General features: G+C 41.1%; 1 protein-coding gene across 1 annotated transcript in view; it reads left to right on the forward strand.

Moving 5' to 3' along the window:
• The first annotated feature begins 8,949 nt into the window (after positions 1-8,949).
• The window catches only part of M1AP (meiosis 1 associated protein), a 29,232-nt gene continuing 18,574 nt past the window's right edge, over positions 8,950-19,607 (forward strand). The window contains exons 1-2 of the mRNA XM_074148074.1: positions 8,950-9,198; positions 14,540-14,722. Coding sequence (XP_074004175.1) covers positions 8,950-9,198; positions 14,540-14,722 — 432 coding nt within the window. The remainder of the gene's footprint in view (positions 9,199-14,539; positions 14,723-19,607) is intronic.

The following is a 19,607-nucleotide window of genomic DNA, read 5'->3' on the forward strand; positions in this document are numbered from 1 at the left end:
CTAACTGGGGAACTACAGTTCCTTTACCACCCCTCATCATATATATGCATTCAAGTTAATGCTTTAACCATTTTGGGAGATCCCCCTAATTAGCATGCTCATTATTTACAAGAAAGTGTGCGTTTTAGTATTATAATCTTCCAAGGCTCCTCTCAGACACTCTCTTATCTAGAATCCATTCCAAAGACTATTCATCTTGTCATCCTATACTTGATCAGAGACCAGGAGTGTGCTCCCTCTGCAGGCCTTGTTCGCCTTCAGTAGGATCTCAATATGGTAATCCTTCAGCAACTCAATCTCTTTGATCTAAGTTTTGGTTAATTGTTTCTACATCTAGTCCAGACATAATTAAGTTTAATTGTTTTTACATCTAGTCCAGGTGCAAAAGGCCCAATTAAGTTTTAATTTCAGGAGTTCAGCTAAGGTTCAGTCAAAGTTCTATTACAATTTTCTACAAAGCACTTATGTAACTTTTAAACCATATTCTTTTGACATCGCTCCCAGTGTCTGTAGGCGTGGCGCTTTGGGACATGGTTTAGGGGTGGACTTGGTCGTGTTAGGTGAACGGCTGGACTCCGTGATCTTTTCTAACCTGAAAGATTCTGTGATTCTGTTTCTGGAGGAGGACTGGCACAGGCAGTGTTTCGCCCCTTTATCCAGCCTGTCCGTTTGCTGTGAAACTTGCCGTGTTACACACACGCCCTTCTCCCGTGGGCACCTGCCGTGGGCAGAGCAGGGAGGATCTGCCACTACCACAGCATTGCGGCAGAACAGACCTGGCGTGCAGTGGGGGAGATTGCCTAATTTGGAGACCGCAACTGCAATGGCTGCCTTGGCACTTCCTCATATTCCAGGTGGGACATGCAGTTAAAGTGTGCAGGCTTCACTGTGTTGGCTTAGTGGGCCAGAGGACAAGTGCAGCGGGCTGCTGTGTGCTGTATTCCCTTCTTCTGAGTATCCAGTCACAGGGCTTGTGAGTGAGGTAGTATTGCTTTCTAAAGCTTTTTAAAAAAATCAGTACAGGAAATATGAATCAATGAGAACGTTACAGTGGGAAAAGTTTAGAGACTCACAGGTTGCATCCAGGATACAAGGGGTTTGGGTTGTAGCACATGATGTAAACACACAGAACTGTGTTTGTAAGCTAACGGGCATACATTAGTATTGTAGGCATTTTATTCTTGATTAACAAGAATTGTTATTAATACATCATTACCACATAAGTTGTGCTTTCTGCCACTTGTGTCCAGTAAAATTTGTTTAGTGTATATTAAAACACTGTATATTAAAATCTCTTGAGGACATCTTCCAGATTTGAAAAATCCTAAGCTACACCTTAGGAAAATTGAAAACCATTGAAAAAATACATGGACTAAATTATGCGCTTCGGTTTATCATCTGAGTTTATAAAGTATTCCCTATTCCGGTGTCATATATGACAAATGCCATTCACTAGTAATGGGGAAGTATTGGATTCATTATAAATTTGTGAGATGCCATCTGAAATGTTTTGTGTAGTTTGAATAAAATATGAACAGAAGTGAAATACGTACAGAAATGTTCAAATTGGAGGAGCTGCAGAAAATAATTACTAGGATAACTGGGGAAATACAGAGCCTGTTTTATGAGCTGCAACTAGAAAAGCCTTGTCTCTTGAAAGGCATGGTGAAGCTGATCAGGGATATGATTTTTGTCTACATATATGTAAAAGGTGCAAATAATGAGACAGGAGAAAAGTAATGGAAGGAAAGGCTAATGCTGGCACAAGAACAATGGTGTAAAATGGCCAGACATCACATGTTTAGGGTGGAAATTGCTTGAAGGTTTCTCATCACTAGAGCACTGAGGTTTAGGAGCAGTCTGTCGAGAGAAACAGTGGGACAGGAAGCACTAACTACTTTAAAAGTGAGTCTTGACCAGTTAACAAGGAAACTGTGACATGCTAAGTGTGGTAGTAAGGAAAGTTTCACTGACCAATCCCATATTCCTAATACATCATGACAGAGTCTTACACATCCTATGATGAGACTGCTTCTCGCATAACCTGAAATCATACCACTTCACATGAATTGCAACTGGCCATCAGCATCATGTGCAGCCTTCAAAAGACTGTCAAGTGCTTTGGAGGTAGGAAGGAGGAAGAGTAAGGAGATGCAGCCCCCTGCTATGTTATTCTGCCCAGGAGCTGACAGGCGCCCCTTTGTGTTTTGTTTCTTGCACCAATTTTTATTTGGTAGAGGAAAGCAGTGTGAAGAGGGAGAGATTGGAGCAGGGGACTGACTGCTCCCTGTAGCCTTGTCCCCTGCCAAACTGCAGATTTCCTTTGTAAATCTAGTAATGATTTTTGCTGTGAAGCAATGTTAACTCCTGCTAGGTCTTCTGTGTTGCTGTACAGCTCATGGGGCAGCTGCATAGGAGGGGAGGCCATAGCGTCTGGGGAATCAATCTGCACTGCAGACTGTACTTCTCCTGAGGACGCAGGCCTCGGGATCTGTGTGGATGTCTTCCTGCTGTCTTCTACCAGCTTCTGCCTCCGCATGGGGCAGGTTTGAGAGGAGCAGCTGTTCCAAACCTCCTTCCCAAAACCCTCCCCACAGCAGTTCTGCCTGATTCAGCCTCTTGCTGTCCACCAGCAGAATTTGGTGTTGATGGAGAAGGAGTAGACTGGCTTCTTGGGTCTGACATTTGTGATTTCAGACTTGCTTTTGGTTGTTCAGGTGCAAGCCCTACTCAGTCACAGCCTGGAAAGATCCCGTGCAGAACCGAAGCAGAACCCGGACCACGGTGTTAGATTTCTGGATCTAACCCTGAGCAAGGAATTACATTCACTGGCCTGGTGGAAGTAGAGAAGGGAAAACGGTATCTTAAATCCTTCCCTCTGGCAGGTAAATGCTCAAGTGTGGATTACAGTGAGGCAGCTGCTTTTACTGAGGATGCACATGCCAGTGTTCTTTCCTACCGCCATTAACTAAATTGCTGCATTCATAAGAGGAGATCACTCCTCTGCTGAGACTAATGTGGTTATTGCCACTAATTGTTTCACACAGTGGATTAATGGCTAGAAAAGGCATGTGGAACATGGGAGGCTTGGATTCAATGCCGTTCTCCCGGTGATTTCGCATAAGACACCCTACCTCTCAGAAGAGTGCCCTGACCATCAGGTTAAAGCATATTTCAGGATGTGATGGAAAGGAAATAAAAGTTCCCTTTTGCTCCATCCTGTTTCATTGCATTTAAAAGGATTCAAGATGTCTTGTGTCAGGGAGTAGGAGAAAGAAAGCGATAGAAGTGAGCCTGTCTGTAAGGCATTACTATGGAGGGCAATTCTAGTCTGCTCTGAAACGTGCATGTATCTCACAATTTCATGTGCGCTTACTAAAGCACCCTCAGTGATGATTGCCTGTCTACAGTTATGTTTTGAGGCTTATGAATTATGCAGGTTTTTATCTGTTTAATGTGTATGGTGACTTCATATCATCCTAGTTTCTTAATCAAGATGCCAGGCAAGATAGAGTATATGCCCTCTGAGGCTTCATTAATCATACATATAATCTCATAAAAAAGATATTACAATACCTAAAAAGTCTTAACTCTGAGAGTTCCAGCACATCACTCAATCAGAAGTCCCTCATGATAACATGGCTTTCCTCAGAGCATTCTTGATGGGTTTTATGAGTTGTCTTGTTGTTCTATAGGGGCACTTGGGCACATGCATTATGCATCAGCTTGTCCTTGTTTCGCTTTATCTGTCAACACACTGGTTCACAATCAATTGCTGCATCATTTCTAGGGATTCAGAATTAGAAAATGCCTTTTTCTAAGCTCCCGCAATGTTATAATTCCATGTCTAAGAAAAAAACCATAAAGGTTATAATGAGTGATTTTAACACTATAGTAAAGTGACTATTCATACTAAGACTCGGTGATTTTAAGACAATGAAAGCAGAAGCCTAAAGCCCCTGGTTTATTATTGGTTATAGCACTGTGTCTAGAAAAATATGTAATATCTTCTGTTCTATAGGATCTTGAATAATTTTCAGTAGCTTGATTTTATGCTAACTTTTTTTGATTGTTTGTTTTTATTTTTCTGTTCATCCTGACCTTTTTAAATGAAAGATTTCCTTTCTTGGCTAGTAGACAAAAAGATATACAAGAGAGGCCATCCACACTGCATTGCCACTTCATGGCTCAGACTTCTCCATGGTTTGCTGGATTCTTCTCTAGTAAATCCATTTATTTAGGCATCTTGGTCTGCCTTCCACATGAGAATATTCATGTTTCCCAGGGTCTTAAAGCTTAATCAGAAAAGGGCATGTTTTCAAACCCCAGCTACTTTGAAACTCCAAATGATAAATATATGCAAATAGTGACACAGGGTAAGACCCAACATCCGTCTCCTCCATGAACTTGTGGCACACATTAAATGCTTTGGGAAGAGTGTAGGAGGAGGGTGAGTCTGCAGTGATGCTCCTGCAGACTGCTTTCCCGGCCTCCAACTATTCGTAGCTCAGGGACTGCCTGAGTTGAAGGTGACATGAACTCTTATCTTCTGCTACCTCTGCTGATCTTTTGGTTAATTCCATTTGGCCATTTTAAAATACATAGTATGCCAATGAGCCCAGTTTGATGAACAACTGTGTTAAATCCTTGTAAATGATTCTTCTTTGCAATATCAGTCTTTGTGTCTTCTATAAATTTCATGAGGTAAATGTTTATGTATCATCTGGTTTCTACCTAATTTAAAAAATAGATTGCTATGGAATAGTTTTACTGAATAATCCTCATTTATAGATATCTGCAATTTCTCCATTAACAAGCTCTTAATATATTAATTGAGGGGATTCATTGCTTTTTATAGTGATACGGTGGCTAAAAGCAAGTGTGTTTAAATTGAAGGCTGAATAGAGGCAAATCGTACTCTGCTGACACTCCTGTCTTGACCACCTAGGCTTATATGTAATCCTACCAAAATCTACTCATTAATGAGATTTATTTTGCATAACTAGGGAACTATTTTTTAATTTGTTATTGCCCGCATTATGTCACTGTTTCCATGAATTTGCCTGGTATGTACATTATGACAAATAGGCTATTGCTATCTGAATCGTTTTGCGTGTTCTTTGTTTAAACAAGAACATTATGGTTATTCTGGAACTTGCACAGCTCTGAGGTGAGTTAAATGCTTCAAAGAGCTCCTGGACACAGAGATCCCCTTTCTGAAATGTAAAATTCAGAGTCCTAGCAGCTGCAGGTTAATAGCCTCTCTCACCCCTAGAAAAAAAAGAATAATTAGTTATCTGTACTTTTTTCTAAATGCAGATCAAAATATTTATTGATCACTTTTTACTGCATTGTTAAAGGAAATCTTATCCACATAAGCTAATAGCATATTTATACTATTTGGGTGTTGTCTTATGTTCTTGAAGGGTTTAAGGAGTAGCTTTTATTCTTTAACTAAGTTTTTATTGTCCTTAAACCTGTTGACTGATACTGTTTGTTGGAGCCTTTTGTTTACCATTTTGTGTGCATTTCCTTGCAAATAGCTTGTATTCATTGTTATCTCATCTCAAGCTTTTCTTGGTTTTACTCCCTACTTCTCTGTAAACAGACTACTGTCAAAGTAGTTGTCTTCATAGCTGTAGGGCTTAGCTACCCAGTAAGGCATTCTTAACTTAACTTAACTCATTATTCACATTTTTGTCATTTTTTAATTCCCACTTTAAGGTTGGATCCAAGTTTTCCTGGTTCTTATATCAGAAAGAAGATGGAGACAATCCTCAGTGTTCTTTAACCAGTGACTTTAGTGTTTCCTTTCATTTACGCTTTTTTAGACTTGGATATTATTTAATGGTTTTGTGTACCTGGAACAAATTAAGCACATAGGATAATATGCAACTGCAGAATGTCATCAGCACTCACAAGTGACTCAACATGGCAAAGTTTTCTTTCTGTCTCTGGCATTCTAGTTCTGAAAGGTTTGTCTTCTTGCATTGAGCAAAATGTACATCACTGTTATCACCTAGCTCTGACAGTTGATAAGTTCTGTTTTATTGAGCAATAAGTTAATGTCATATCAGCTGCTGGAACTAACAGTTTTCACTCATGCACACTGAATTATGGTGTAATCCCTGAGGCTAGGCTCTTTGTCAGTTCACTTGCTGCTTAAATGAGGATATGATTTTACCATAGCAACCAGTTAGACTATACAGAATTCTTCAGTTATCCAGCCTCATGACAGCTAAATGTAACTGGTGTAGGTTGTAAGAGAGGTGGGCATTTTACACTGTATGTCAAATATTGTACAGAAAACTGCACATAAATCATATTAATATTGCTAAGCAGAGATTAAGACACCACAATTATGAAGAAATTAAAGTAATTCAGTTGATAAAGAGCATAGCTGATGAGGGATCCATTTTACTAAAGCAGTTTAAAATAAGCATAGCCCTGTACAGTGTCAAGAATGAGGGAATTCATTCAAATTTAGGAAAACTATGTCTTTTTCAGAATCGAGGTTCATTTTTCTCTCTAAAACCCATGCAAATCAAAGACCCATCTCTTCTAGATTTCTGACTGCGGGACGGGTTTTGTTTCCTTGTTTGAGAGAGGACTGGAAGCTTGCAGAGTTCAGTAGTACGAAGCCTCATCACAAAAAACACAGACAGACAAATATTTTCCCAGATTCAGTGAAGTAATTTAGTAAATTCTCCTGTAAATTGTAAAGCTCTAGAAGAGACACTGATTAAAGTGGTATCTGGCAGTTTTTCATTTTCTGATGGCACTGTATCGAGTGACTAGTCAAAGCAAGATACCTACACATACGTACATGATTGATCCCTCTATATATAACATTTTCACCAGTTCTGAAATGTTAGCCTCAGTTTTGAAATTCAATCTGTGATCACTCTTGATTTGTCTTCACTGACAAACATCCTACAAATATGGGGGGAGGGGGGACGGGGGGGGACGGGTTCTGATGATACTTCAATCAAATAGAAATGTATTTCTTGCTCTTTTCAAGACTTACAGAAATTTTTATTCTGAAGTGCTGGAGGCTGTAGAAAATATAGTAGCTTGTCTCCTTGGTGAACATAAAGAAGTTCTTTGTCTCAGCTGAACATACCACAGATTACAGGAACACATACTGGCCTGGGTTCTGACCAGAGCCCAGCTATGTAAATCCAGGGTTGCTTCAGACTTTTACTAAGCCTGCTGGGGATTTACACAGGTGTAGGAAGAATTTATTCTAGTTCATACTGAGAAGGTATGTTCAATTATACAAACACTTTTCCGTGCGCAAGTAGACTTCTACGGTTACATACTCCTGTTATTACCAAGACTGAGACACATTTTTAAAGCTTTTTCTTTATCCTGAGAAACAGCACTGAGTGCTTTGTGCCAATATGTTCAGATTTAGTGAAAAGAAGATTTTAGGCAGGATCTTTGCTCATGACAAAGGAAGAAAAAGAATTTTTTAACAGAAAAATGCTGGCTCTTGTGCTTAAGATATATGAATTGAAGGGAAATGGTGGGGGGGACAAACATCATATTCAAGGTCTGAGGATGAGTGCACGTGAGTACTTTGCCTCTAAACTTTTGATCCAAACTACGAGGTGTTCACTCTGGGCCCAGGGCTGAGTGGTTTCCTCTGTTTTGTACACGTGAGGCACAGGAAAGACACAAGAGCTGACAGTACACTCCTCCTGTTTGCTTCTCACTTCTTCTCTGCTTGCTGTTTTCACTGAAACTGTCGAATTTTCTTAAAGATTGTGAGGAAGTCTTTCAAAACAGCACCAGCTGAGCCTTGTGCATGCACACATATGTAGTGGTGCTGCTGGATGAAAGGGGGGATATTTGAAAGGAAACATACCAAAAGAGGTGGAGGAGAAATGTGTCGTGACCACACTGTTCATGTGCTTGAGGGATCCATGATCTCCCAGGGCACTGCAACAAGAACCACCTCTCTAGGACCTGGGAACTGAGGAGCCCTATTCTTTCCTTGCCTTCCTTGGGCAAGCTGTCGCCTCTCACACTGACAGCACCACCAAACTGTTCTAACGAATCTCTGTGTCGTTTGGCACAGCTCTGTGATACATGAAGCCCAGCCACATTCATGCATAGCATTCCCAGCATCTCCAGCCAGCTCTGGGAATCAAAGCTGGTGTTTGGCTGAAAATACTTTCTGTTGGAGTTTCTGACATTACAGATTCTTTAAGGCTTGCAGCACTCCTGTGTTCTTCAACAGTATGAGATACTGCTGAGCAACCCTAGTGCTGCCTTCAGTGAGGCTTTTGTCAGTGCAGAGAGCTAAGCCTAGGTGTCAGATACTCTGAAGGACAAAGGTCAGTGCTCCATGGTCCACAAAGCAAAACTTATGTATGTGCAATATTTTCTTGCTGCATCATGCTGGCCTTTTTTGGTTATGACAGCTACTTTTCTCATACTGGGTATCACGGGGCAGGATTTTGTTCTCCTCAGGGTTTTTGGGTACAGTCATTGGCCACTGGAGAGATAGGAGTAGGAGTTCAAAGTCTTGCTATCCACCAGCTGCTGGAGATCACTTCTCTGTTGGAGACTGATGCCACACACCTGAGCCATACTGAGGGATCATGCAACATATCACACAGCTCATCCATGGGCTAGGGATGGCTATGCTATTAACATTTTTAACTGCTCCATTTGCATCTGTAAGAGTATATCTGCCATGCATTTTCTTTAGTTTTCTGACCATATGCATTTTGCTTGTCTTTGTGTAGGTATATCTTAGAATATGGACAATGATTGCTTTGGAGAAAGCTGTAGGACTCTAATTCCTTACTATCTGCTATGTCTCAGGTTGCTTTCAAGTGAATGGAAAAGGGAGAGTCTCACTTATTGCTATTATTTGTTAATTTTTCCTGTTCAGATGCAGACGGATAATTGGGCAGCTAGTACTTATGTTCAGAAGCCATGAATTCCAGAAAATTGCTTTCAGAAACACGGAGAACATTTCCTGCTACTAAAGTACACTGCCAGCAGCCATCGAGGATTCTCATTGTGGATGTCACATCGCCTTCCTGGACCAACACTTGTTCTGTACTCTCTGAAGCTCTGGAAAACACACTCTGTTTGGCCTGCAGTTTGACAGGCCCCTGCCGTGTTCCCCTGCTGAGCCTCTACGTGGTGCAGAACCAGCAGGAGTGTCTGCTTCCCTTTACGGTATGTGTGAAATTATGTCTCTTGGGACCTAACACACATGAATGCAATGCTGTTCCCATCTAAAACATCTGTTGTACCTCTCCCTTTTATGTGGTACTTTCTGCACTGTCTGTACTGCTTCTCTACCAAAAATATCAAACACAACTCTACAGCTGTAATAATTTGGATGGTGAAATGATCTGTGTAATACTCAAATATTAACACTTTGGGAGGGGTTCACACTTAGGGGGAAAGGATCAGAATTCAAAATATTTTTTGCCAAATTTGAGAAATATCCTGAAATCATAGAATCATTTATGTTGGAAAAGACCCTTAAGATCACCGAGTCCAACCATAAACCTAACACTGCCAAGTCCACTATTAAGACACGTCCCTCAGTGCTACATCTACATGTTTTTTAAATATATAGATCTAAGTCAGTAAGAACAAGTTTTTCATTCATCTAGGGATATGCAGCAGAATAAATACAGATGGAGAATGACTCTACAATAAAAGTTTGGGATTGCAAAGCATCATAAAGTTCACAAGAACCCATATGAAGTCATACTATTATAAACAGGCTTACTGAGCACTCTTACTTATGCAATGTAGTGTAAACATGCAGTATTAACCCTTCCACTTTTTTCAGCAATGGTGAAATTCTGAAATAGTTTGTCAAGTTTTCACATCTCAGGAAAGGTAGAAGCCAACTGGGGAAAAAAATCATAGCAAATGTGATTGGCAAGAAAGCTGTGGCTAATGGAAGTGTTTAGTTTGTAGAATAGGTTATAGATAATGTGACAGGGTAAGTAAAGGGAGATCAAAGAAACATTTTCTGGAGATGTTGTGAAATCACTCTGATTAGGAGCTTTAAGAAGAGACACTTGTCTTGCTTCCTAGGATGAATTACATAGCATGTCACTGTAGGATGGACTAGGTAATCTGTTTCACAACTGGTCCCAGGCCTGTTTTCAGTAATTTTGCATTATGACCAAGTTAATTTGTAAGTGTTAGGGGCCAAACACCTGCTTTTCTATTAGCTAGGTATGTCTTGACGCTGATCCAACATGTGCTGGCTGACAGCAACCTCAGATCTCATTTGGTAATCATGGCTCACCAGAGCACAACTGCACTTTAACATAATCCCTCTACTTGCCCCATCATATGACTCTTCTGCTCATGATAGGCTGTCTTTTTTATTTAAACAGCAGTTCTTCATTTTGGTAATCACAGTTTTTAAAGACAGGGGAACCCTTAGATCATTGTTTGGCTTCCCTCATATTACAGGCTATTATATTTCACTAAAGTACCCATATATTATTAAAGCACTTCCTCCAGAAAGGCATCTAGTTTTGATCTGAAAATATTACAAGATAGAGAATTAAGTACTTCTGTTGATAATTTCTTCCACTGGTTAATCATTGTCATTGTGAAACTTGCACCTGGCTTCTAATTTGCGTTTATTGGCTTTAGCTTCCAGGGATTTGTTAATATATTTCCTCTTTTGGCTAGATTGAAGAACTTGCTTGTATTTTATATTTTCTTACTCTAAACATAATCAGGTCCCTTCCCAATCTTCTAGCTGGTAAATGAAAGAGAACAAAGTGCAAGTCTAACTGCAAGGCATTTTTACAGGCCCTTAATAATGTCCATGGCCCCAATAATGTTCTATGTATTCACTCTTCTGTTTTTTTCCCATGCTACACTCCAATATTGGACTCAGCAATGCTGTACAGAGAGCTAAAAAATACAGTCCCCCCCTCCTGGTTGCATGACTGGTAATCACATCAACTCTTTTGCCATAATATTGTGTTTCTCTGGGACTTGTCCAAGACAGAAAAGTTCACACTCAAAGTGGTGCATACCGAGTTGATAGACACAACTCTAGTGTGAGCCCTGACTCCCCTTCTTCCCAGCTTTGCTTGGATGTCCTGCCCAGTGACCCGCTCTTTATTTTAGACATCTGCTGTTGTACTGAAGGCTGTTTTTCAGAGTAGTTCTTTTTTTCATTAGAAACAGTAAAGTATAGCAAGATGACTGTCTTCTTCAATGGACCTAATTTCACTAATAATGATCTCTGGTCCTCTGTAGCTTCTGGAATCAGGAGCAGTTTTACACCTCTCTCAGATTTTATCTGATAAACATCTGTTCTTCAGAAATACCAGGGCTCCATTGCTTTTTCTGTACTCCTGAACTTGCCCCTTTGTCTCAACAGGGCGTTGGTTTTCTGGTCTAGCTAGAAAACAACTTGATGCTTCTCAGTGAGGAACCAAGATAGAGCTATATTAAAGGTTGCTTATTAGACAAATCATACGAAGTCAGGAAAGCCCCAGAGCTGAAAATAGAGATTGGGAGAGTACATGGGGAAGTGTCATATACGGTTACTCTTTTCTTAGTCTTTCCTGGGCACTTGTTTGTAGTCTTTATTCCTACTGGTCTCCTCTATTGGCCTAACTCTGACACATCCAAAGAGCTTCCCTGGAAATGGCAGAGGGATGCCAAAGGAAAGGAAATCAGGAAGAAAGTAAACAACCTTTCTTTGGTTATTTGGTGCAGGAAAACAGATGATGACAAGAGGGGAAGTGAACGTTAAAGCATTAAAAAATTTTAACGTGGGACTGAGTAAGGACTCTGAGCAGAGCACCTCCAGTTGATGGGCCCTATTCCTACTCATTTTCCCCTGAGATGGGCAGCCATTCCCCCCGAATCCCAGAACCGCCTTGACAAAAAGGAATGAAAAAAAAAAAACAAGGGAGAAAGGCATTAACTACAGGGACCAGCAAATTAAGAAGTGAAGTAGGTGAGGGTACAACATGTGGAAGGAGCCAGACTGTGCAGTGAACACAGTATCTACCCCAGCTTGTGGCCGGCTTTGGTCTCTGGTTTTGGTAGCTTTTCTCTGCAAGCAATGTAGTGTTGCAAATTAAAATGTTTTGCTGGATGCACAGGGTGAAGTTATGAATTCTTGTAGTTGTATAATGAAGTGGGGCAGGAATCATGTGAAGAGACATGTCAAAGCCTATGGCACTGGGCTGGGTGTCAGCTCCTAGAAGAGGGGTGCAGTCAGAAATAGTTAAATACACAATTTGTGCTTAGAAGCTTAACTTATGTCCCAAGCACATTCCAGAGTTGAAACTGTGGCTTGTGTAGACTCGCCTAAGTTAACATTTACAGTAGCTGTGCATATGCAAGAGAAAATGCAACCCTGCTGGTTCCAGTTCCAAAGGCAGGTACTTAACTGGACTTCAGGGTGCCCTGCAGCCTGTGCTGAGCCCTGTTCTGCCCCAGTTAGAAGCAATACTTGACCTGAAGGAGCTAGTTTTTGTCTATGTATGTGAGCTGCAGCTGCCTCCTGGGATTGCAGGGCAGGCATCTGAACTGCAGTGAATTTTGTTGTAGCACTTTGAAGAAGCTCCTGGCTGTATCTGCTTGGTGCACTTATCGAAGATTGCTGACCTCACAGCAGAACTACATAATGGGCCAGACACTTCTTGCACTGTAGAGTACAGTGTGGTGTCTTTTCCTGTGGTTCTCTTCACCATTCTGAGGCAAGGTTTGGGCCGTCCCAGCTTTCTTTCCCACCTTATTTGTAGAACTACTGGAGGTGTTTGTGAACACATGCCTGAGCCCTCTGGTTCGTAACTTAGTCACACTGAAAGACTGTGCTGTAAACCATGGCTGCTCAGGAGTGGTTCAGAGCTCCAAGCATCTGAAGTAAACAAGTCATATGTTCATCTATCACCTCTTTTGTGAGGAAAGTGACCTCTGGCAGCAGTGTCTTATATTACTTACATCTTCTATTACTTATATTACTGCCCTATCCCTGGAAGTGTTTAAGGCCAGGCTGGATGGGGCTTTGAGCAACCTGCTATAGTGGAGATGTTCCTGCCCATGGCAGGGGGGTTGGAACTTGATGATCTTTAAGGTCCCTTCCAACTCTAACCATTCTATGATTCTACTTCAAACAGATTTGGTAGAGTTCACTATGGCCAGAATTTGCCAGTTTACCTGCTCAATATGTCTCAACTCCTTTGAGTTGAAGCTCAGGGGAGCTGACATCAGTGTGAATGCTGGCTGAGATGCTCCACACACCTTTAGATCCCGGGTGCTCCCTAGCATTTACATGTCTATGCTAAGGAAAGGTCATGGCTGGATAATAGATACCAGGTAGCCTCAACTAATTTTGTGCAGAGAAAGAGTATGAGAGGGGTCTACCATGATCATGGCCAGCCCGACTCATATTCAGACGGCCTTCTGTGGATTTAGGTGACCATTTATAAAGTGAGACCAAGTTCAAGGAAGTGCTGAGCAACATATGTGAAATAAGGATTCATCAGCCCTGGACTGCGGGTAATCTAAATCACCATAGCAGGCAGTGAGAATATGGCCCAATATCCTCCAATCCATGAGACTGACACAAAGCATCACAGTGGAGCACAGTGGGTTAATAATCTGTGCGTTTATAAAGTTCATCTTGCCATAATGTCAGACCAGTTGTCCTTGGGGCAGCCGTTGTACAGTGGTAGCTATTTTCTGAAGGAATAAAACATTTTTACAAATGACAGCTATAGAATAATTTTACCTTTCTAACACTTGCTCTGGTAGCTCATCTTTCAAGCAGGAGGGTCCACAGACCTTCCATCAGTGTTTGCTTTTTTGATAATCATTACTAAAAGAGCAGTATAAGAGCATAAGACTCGGAGTCAGACCAACAGTCCATCAGCCCAGTCTCAAAAGGAAAGGCTGTTTTGGGGGAGTGCGCCAGCCCAATCACTGTCTGCAGTTCACTCTCCTCACACTCCCCTAGTTCGACAGCTTTTGTATTAAGAGTGATAGAGGATATATTTGAGGCTATTCCTCTTGGTACCTGCTTATGGACCTGTTACCCATGAGTTTGTAGAATCACTTTTTGAACCTGTTGCCACAGTCTGACTAAAAACCCTCCTGGATGCAGGTTCCAGAGATCCACAGCCCGACGAGTAAAGGAGAATGGATATGGCAGGGGTGACTATGGCCTGTGCATATCACACTGCCTCAGGGCTCCTATTTATGTCTCAAGTTCTGCCTCTGTGTTATGCAGGGCCAGAGAAGAGGGGCATACCAAACTACTACATTTTGGCTAGTGGCAGTAAACAGGTAGAGAGCTGAAAACTTGAGAAGTCATCGTGTGTGTTGTTACTAGCATAACAATCAGCTGGTTTTGATTCATGTCACTGTGTCACTGCTTTATGACTTGGCTCCTGCCCCCGGTCTTATCTCAGTGCTGTGGATTCAAAAGCCTCCTTCCACATTATGGAAAAATATTTCATATTACCAGTTTGACATTTTCAGTCTTTCAATGTTATGGAATACTGTTTTGCAGCAAGTGAGAGAAAACTTTGCTCGAATTCAAGCCTGCGTTTCAGAGCTCCGTTCGCTACCAAGAGAAGGCTGTTTCCCACAGGGGGGAAATGGAGTAGTACAAGCTGTGCAGGATGGATTGCAACAGTTCAAACAATACAGCAGACACACAGCAGGAGGAGGCTCAACAAATAGTTCCGTTGAGGTAAGAAAATGTTGGGAAGGTAGTGAGAACCATCCACCAGACCTGCCACTCGTTAGCACATTAAGATGATAGTTTTTGTGATATCTAATGTCTATGGGAGGGAGAGAGTAATTTAAAAGAAATAGAAAAAAGAATTAGTAAATAATAAAAAATAGTAAAAAGAAATTATGGTCAGTATTTGGAATAACAGGAGGGTTTGTTTATAACTAGCATTTTTATTTTCTCAGGCAGCTTGGGAGCTCCACAGGGCTCCTCCTCTGCAAATTGTAATAGGGATCCCTTACGATGCATGACAATGGCTTCATGAAATAACTGAAAAGCCTAAAAAGACCATTGTAAGCTCTGTACAACAGACAGTCCCTGAAACTTAGGAAGCATCATATCTGTCCTTGGCAGGCATCCCTACATTGGGTGAAGGGAAAACCAGTAATCTCTTGACACCTTTATGGCAGACATAGAAAGAACGGGGCAATTCAATTGCTTTGCCCATGCCTCAACAAATTAGGGGAGAGCCATGCCTGCTGTAATCCTGATGCAGTATGAAGTGTTTTGAAACACCACATTGTTATGGTTTGAAGAACCCACAGCAGTTTAGACAATTATTCTATCACCCGATGACCCCTCCCCACCTGGGAAGGGTAATTAGGGGAAAAAGAAGGAAACCGAGGGTTGAAATATAAGCACATTTAACAGAATAATACTAAATAATTAACATTAATAATACTAAAGAACCAATATTGATGCCAATACCAGTATAAAATATACCAGGATTACATTCAGCCAATTCTATCAGTAAGAAGCTGGGCAGCAAATGTCAGGCACTGTGAGTGCTACAGCTTCAGGAGGAAGGGAAGGGCTCCGGGGTCCAGCACTGGGGAAAGAAGTTCTCAGGATCGCAGCCACCATGGAAAAAGGAAAAAAACTCCTCAGCAAACTTTCTTACTTACATTGAATGTGACACTCGTGGTATGAAGTAATCCTGTTGGCCAGCTTGGGTCAAGTACCCGGGTCTCACTCCCCTTCATCCCTGCACCTGGCAAGCTTGAAAACACTGAGACCTTGAAACCCACATACCATAGCTGGCTATAAAGTAAATATTTTCACAAATTCAGACACTAGAGTTTTCTAAAAAGGTAGTTTTCCCTAGTATTAGAAGAGATATTACTGAAAAGTAAAATTACTGAAAGATAAATTATTCTTGGGTTGCTCAAACCAGGACACACATGCAAACGTTTCCTTTCTGCTCAGGCTTTGTGAAGTTTTGTGACTGGCTATTGATGATTTGCCTGGAGGAAGTAGAAAGAACAGGGACTGTAGCTAAGTAAGTCTTGCTGGACAGGTTAGTGAGCTGAGTTGGTATGGTAGGACAGCCTGATGTGTCTGGGATTTCAGTACACATACATACTGGTGTCTTGTTTCCCAGGATTCTCAGTGGGAATGAACTTGCACACAGCAGGTTTGTCCAGTGCTTCCTGAGCCAATAATTGCATAGGTGTATTTTCACTTTAGCTTGAGCAGTGACTCTGACATGACCCTGTGTACAGTCAACATGCCAGAAAATTTTAGGTATTCGGCAATCTAGCTGTCCCAGAGGTCCAATGTCCAGAAATCCTGCATGAATATATCAAGTCCTCAAATCTCTCTGGGCAGATTCCTGTAGAAGAGGGGACATATCTAGGGAAAACTATATGTACAGCAGTCCTGGGACAGGATCTAATAGATTTTGGTGCACGCTAGTGGCTGTACTCTCCACTGGGTGTGTATACTTGCGTAAGTGGGAAGGAAGCTGCTAACATCACATGAGAACATATGTGCAAATGTAGAAAGCAGAGCAAGGTTCACAGGAAGAAGTATTTTTTTAAAAGAATTATCAACTGATGTGAAAGGACAGGCAGTTATCAAGAGGAGAAGGACTCGGATAGAAGTTGTGTTTTCTTCTGGGCACGAAGAAACATTATCTCCAAACTCTTTTTCATTTCAGACTTCACAGGCTTAGGGTCCACCTGGTTTTGGAGCTTTGTCAGTCCTAAAAAGGAAGCCAGACTCCCATGAGTGAAATTTCCCCAGTCCTTCTAGTTTATTTAGATCCTTAAACTCTTCCAGAGTCATGCTGTGATTAGACAATCTCCCACCTTTAATTAAGACTCACTTCTAGTGTCTATCCAGGAAGCCTCTCTCCTGATTTACTGCTTCTCTGTGTTTTCTTAGGGTCTTGAGGTATTTTTCCTGACCGTTTCAAATGCGATTTGTGCTTTAACTTCAAAGCTGGGGGTTGGAACGGAGTACACTTTTGAGACAAGACCTTTTTTGATACACAACAAAATTCAGGACACCATCTAGTATAGTTGAAAGAATGAGATAGCTGCATTAAAAATTAAGTTATCCATGAATATAGGGACTTCATACTCCACTAAGTGATCCTTGTTCCTCTAGATTATACAGATATATTATGCTTTTCATTGCAAGGGGATGTAAGACACCTACTGCAGTATAGGCTATGGTCTTACACACTTAGTTGAAACAGTTGACCACCATTTGTATAAGCTACTTTCATTTTCTTATTGGAACAGTGTAAACAGATGCAACACTAATTCCCCCTCTTCTGACAATTTACCAACTTTTATCTGCTCTTGTATACTTGGATCAGCCTGGAAAATTGGGTGTCCTCCACTCTTCTGGAATTAATCTGACCACATACCACTTTGTTGATAATGTTGATGGGTAACCAAGTGTTTTTCTTCCTTGTCCCAGAAAATAACAAGTTCACATGGTTTGTTATACTATCCTTGGCCCTGCAAAGGTCCTGGGTATGTACACTCAGTCCCATCTAAAGAAGATCCTAGAGGAGAATCTTTATAAAAATGCTCAGGACAATATGAGAAGATGTAGAGCTTGCTGTCATGCCTAGCTGGAACAGCAGTCTGACCAACATTTGTATGACTAATTCCAGTATATCCAAACCAGAGAATGAGGTAGTAGATTTTTTCTATTAAAAAACAAACAAACCAACCAAACAATAATAATTTAAAAAAACAAACAGCAAAATCACAACACTCAAACAACAAGCAAACAAAAACTCACTCTCAAATATGCATGGATTCTAACTTGAAAGATTTCTTAGGGGGAAGAACTCTAGAACCAGGAGATGTGGCCGTTCTTCAGAAACTTCATGCAGCCAACTGGACTTAAATTGCTGCATAGACAACCTCTGTCAGAAAATCTCTTATGGTATTAGAGAACACTTGCAGAGGGTCAGTTGAGCAGGCAGGAGGAGCTCCTTGCTGCCCTTGTAAACTAGAAGCCTCTCACTGACAGCCGAATGTATAATCCTCTTCCCTTCTTCACCGCGTTCAAAGTAACATCCCCACTGAAGACTGAATTTTCCTGTTTTCCATAGAACAGCAGATACCACAGACATCAGTCACATTTGCCAGCTCTAGTCTTCCCTCTGAGTTGCTCCATGCTAACTACATTTAGTTCCCTGTTTCCATTTCCTTACTTCCCTTTAAACTGTTTGTGACAGGCCTCAAATATTTCTTCCAAGAACGCATGCCTTCTAAAGCAAAGGGAAAGAAAAAAGTAAATTAAGAACAGCTTTTTTTGTGGCTTCATTAGTGGAGACAATTTATAGCAGTCCTACTTAATTTGAAAAATATCCAAAATAAAACTAGAGAGATAATTCAGGTAATGTAGAGATCTGAAGTATTATAGTACACTTGATTTTAGGCACAGGTACTGGAGAGGGTACTGAGGGCTCCCAAATGGCAATGCATCGTAATTGCCTATCTTGAGGAAACCTTAGATCAAAGTTTAGTTCTGTGGATGACTTCAAGGACAAAGGACTTCTCTCCAAGCTAGCAATCCTTCCCGTTCTGCATGCTGCATAAATGTGACCTGTGGATGAAATTCAGTCTTCTGCAAATCCTGACAAAAGGTGTTTCACAGACCTAAATGGGATCTAAGGAGTGGCCTTGGTCTTTCACAGAAGGGTGAATAAGCACCATCAGATCACTAAGGAGCTAAGAAGCGAGCAGAAGAGCACCTACAATTCTCAGACCTCTGTTGAAAAATAAAAGCCAGTGATGACAGAAAAGCAGAAGTGTGTTTCAACCTTACAAAAGGCCGTGTTTCTAAAAAAAAGGCAGCTTTCTGCTTCAGATACTTCAGTGACTGAAATTTTAAATTTTGTTTTCATCACAAGCATTATTTTTTTTTTAATGCAGAGTAAGTTGGATTTTTATTTCTGATTCTTTTTCTCAGAAGGCATTTGAATGGTTTTGCTCAGCTACAGTATCTTTTGAAGAGGAAGAAAAAAAGGATACCCTCTTGGAAGTAAAGACTGGATAATTTAAGCCAGTTAAAGTAGGCATTTACCTGTTAAATTCAACTTATCAGGTAGACCATGTGTGGCGAAGGAGTTCTTAACATCTCCCACAAGCATTCTCTATTCAGTCCACTGTGAAGTAGCAATTCTGTTTCTGTGATATTTTAAAGCATTAGTGAAATACTGGCACAGGTTGACCAGAGAGGTGGTAGATGCCCCATCCCTGGAAACAGTCAAGGTCATGTTGGATGAAGCTCTGAGCAACCTCCAGTTGAAGATGTCCTTGCTTGTTGCAGGGGGGTTGGACTAGATGACCTTTAAAGGTCCCTTCCGACCCAAACCATTCTATGATTAGAAAACATAGGAGAAGTATTTTTGCATTGAACTATAAGGCATGGACAAGAGAAAATAAGGCCTACTTTATGGAATTTTTTGAACTCGTTAGTTCCATCTGGTTTTCAGTGGGATGAATTGTGAATACAATTCCTTCTGTTCCAAAAGCTTCATGCCTTAGTTAAGTGCCCTCATAAATCAGTTGATTCTAGTATTTTGCAGTTAAGG

This window comes from Numenius arquata, chromosome 5 (assembly GCF_964106895.1).
Source record: "Numenius arquata chromosome 5, bNumArq3.hap1.1, whole genome shotgun sequence".
Classification (NCBI taxonomy): Eukaryota; Metazoa; Chordata; class Aves; order Charadriiformes; family Scolopacidae; genus Numenius; species Numenius arquata.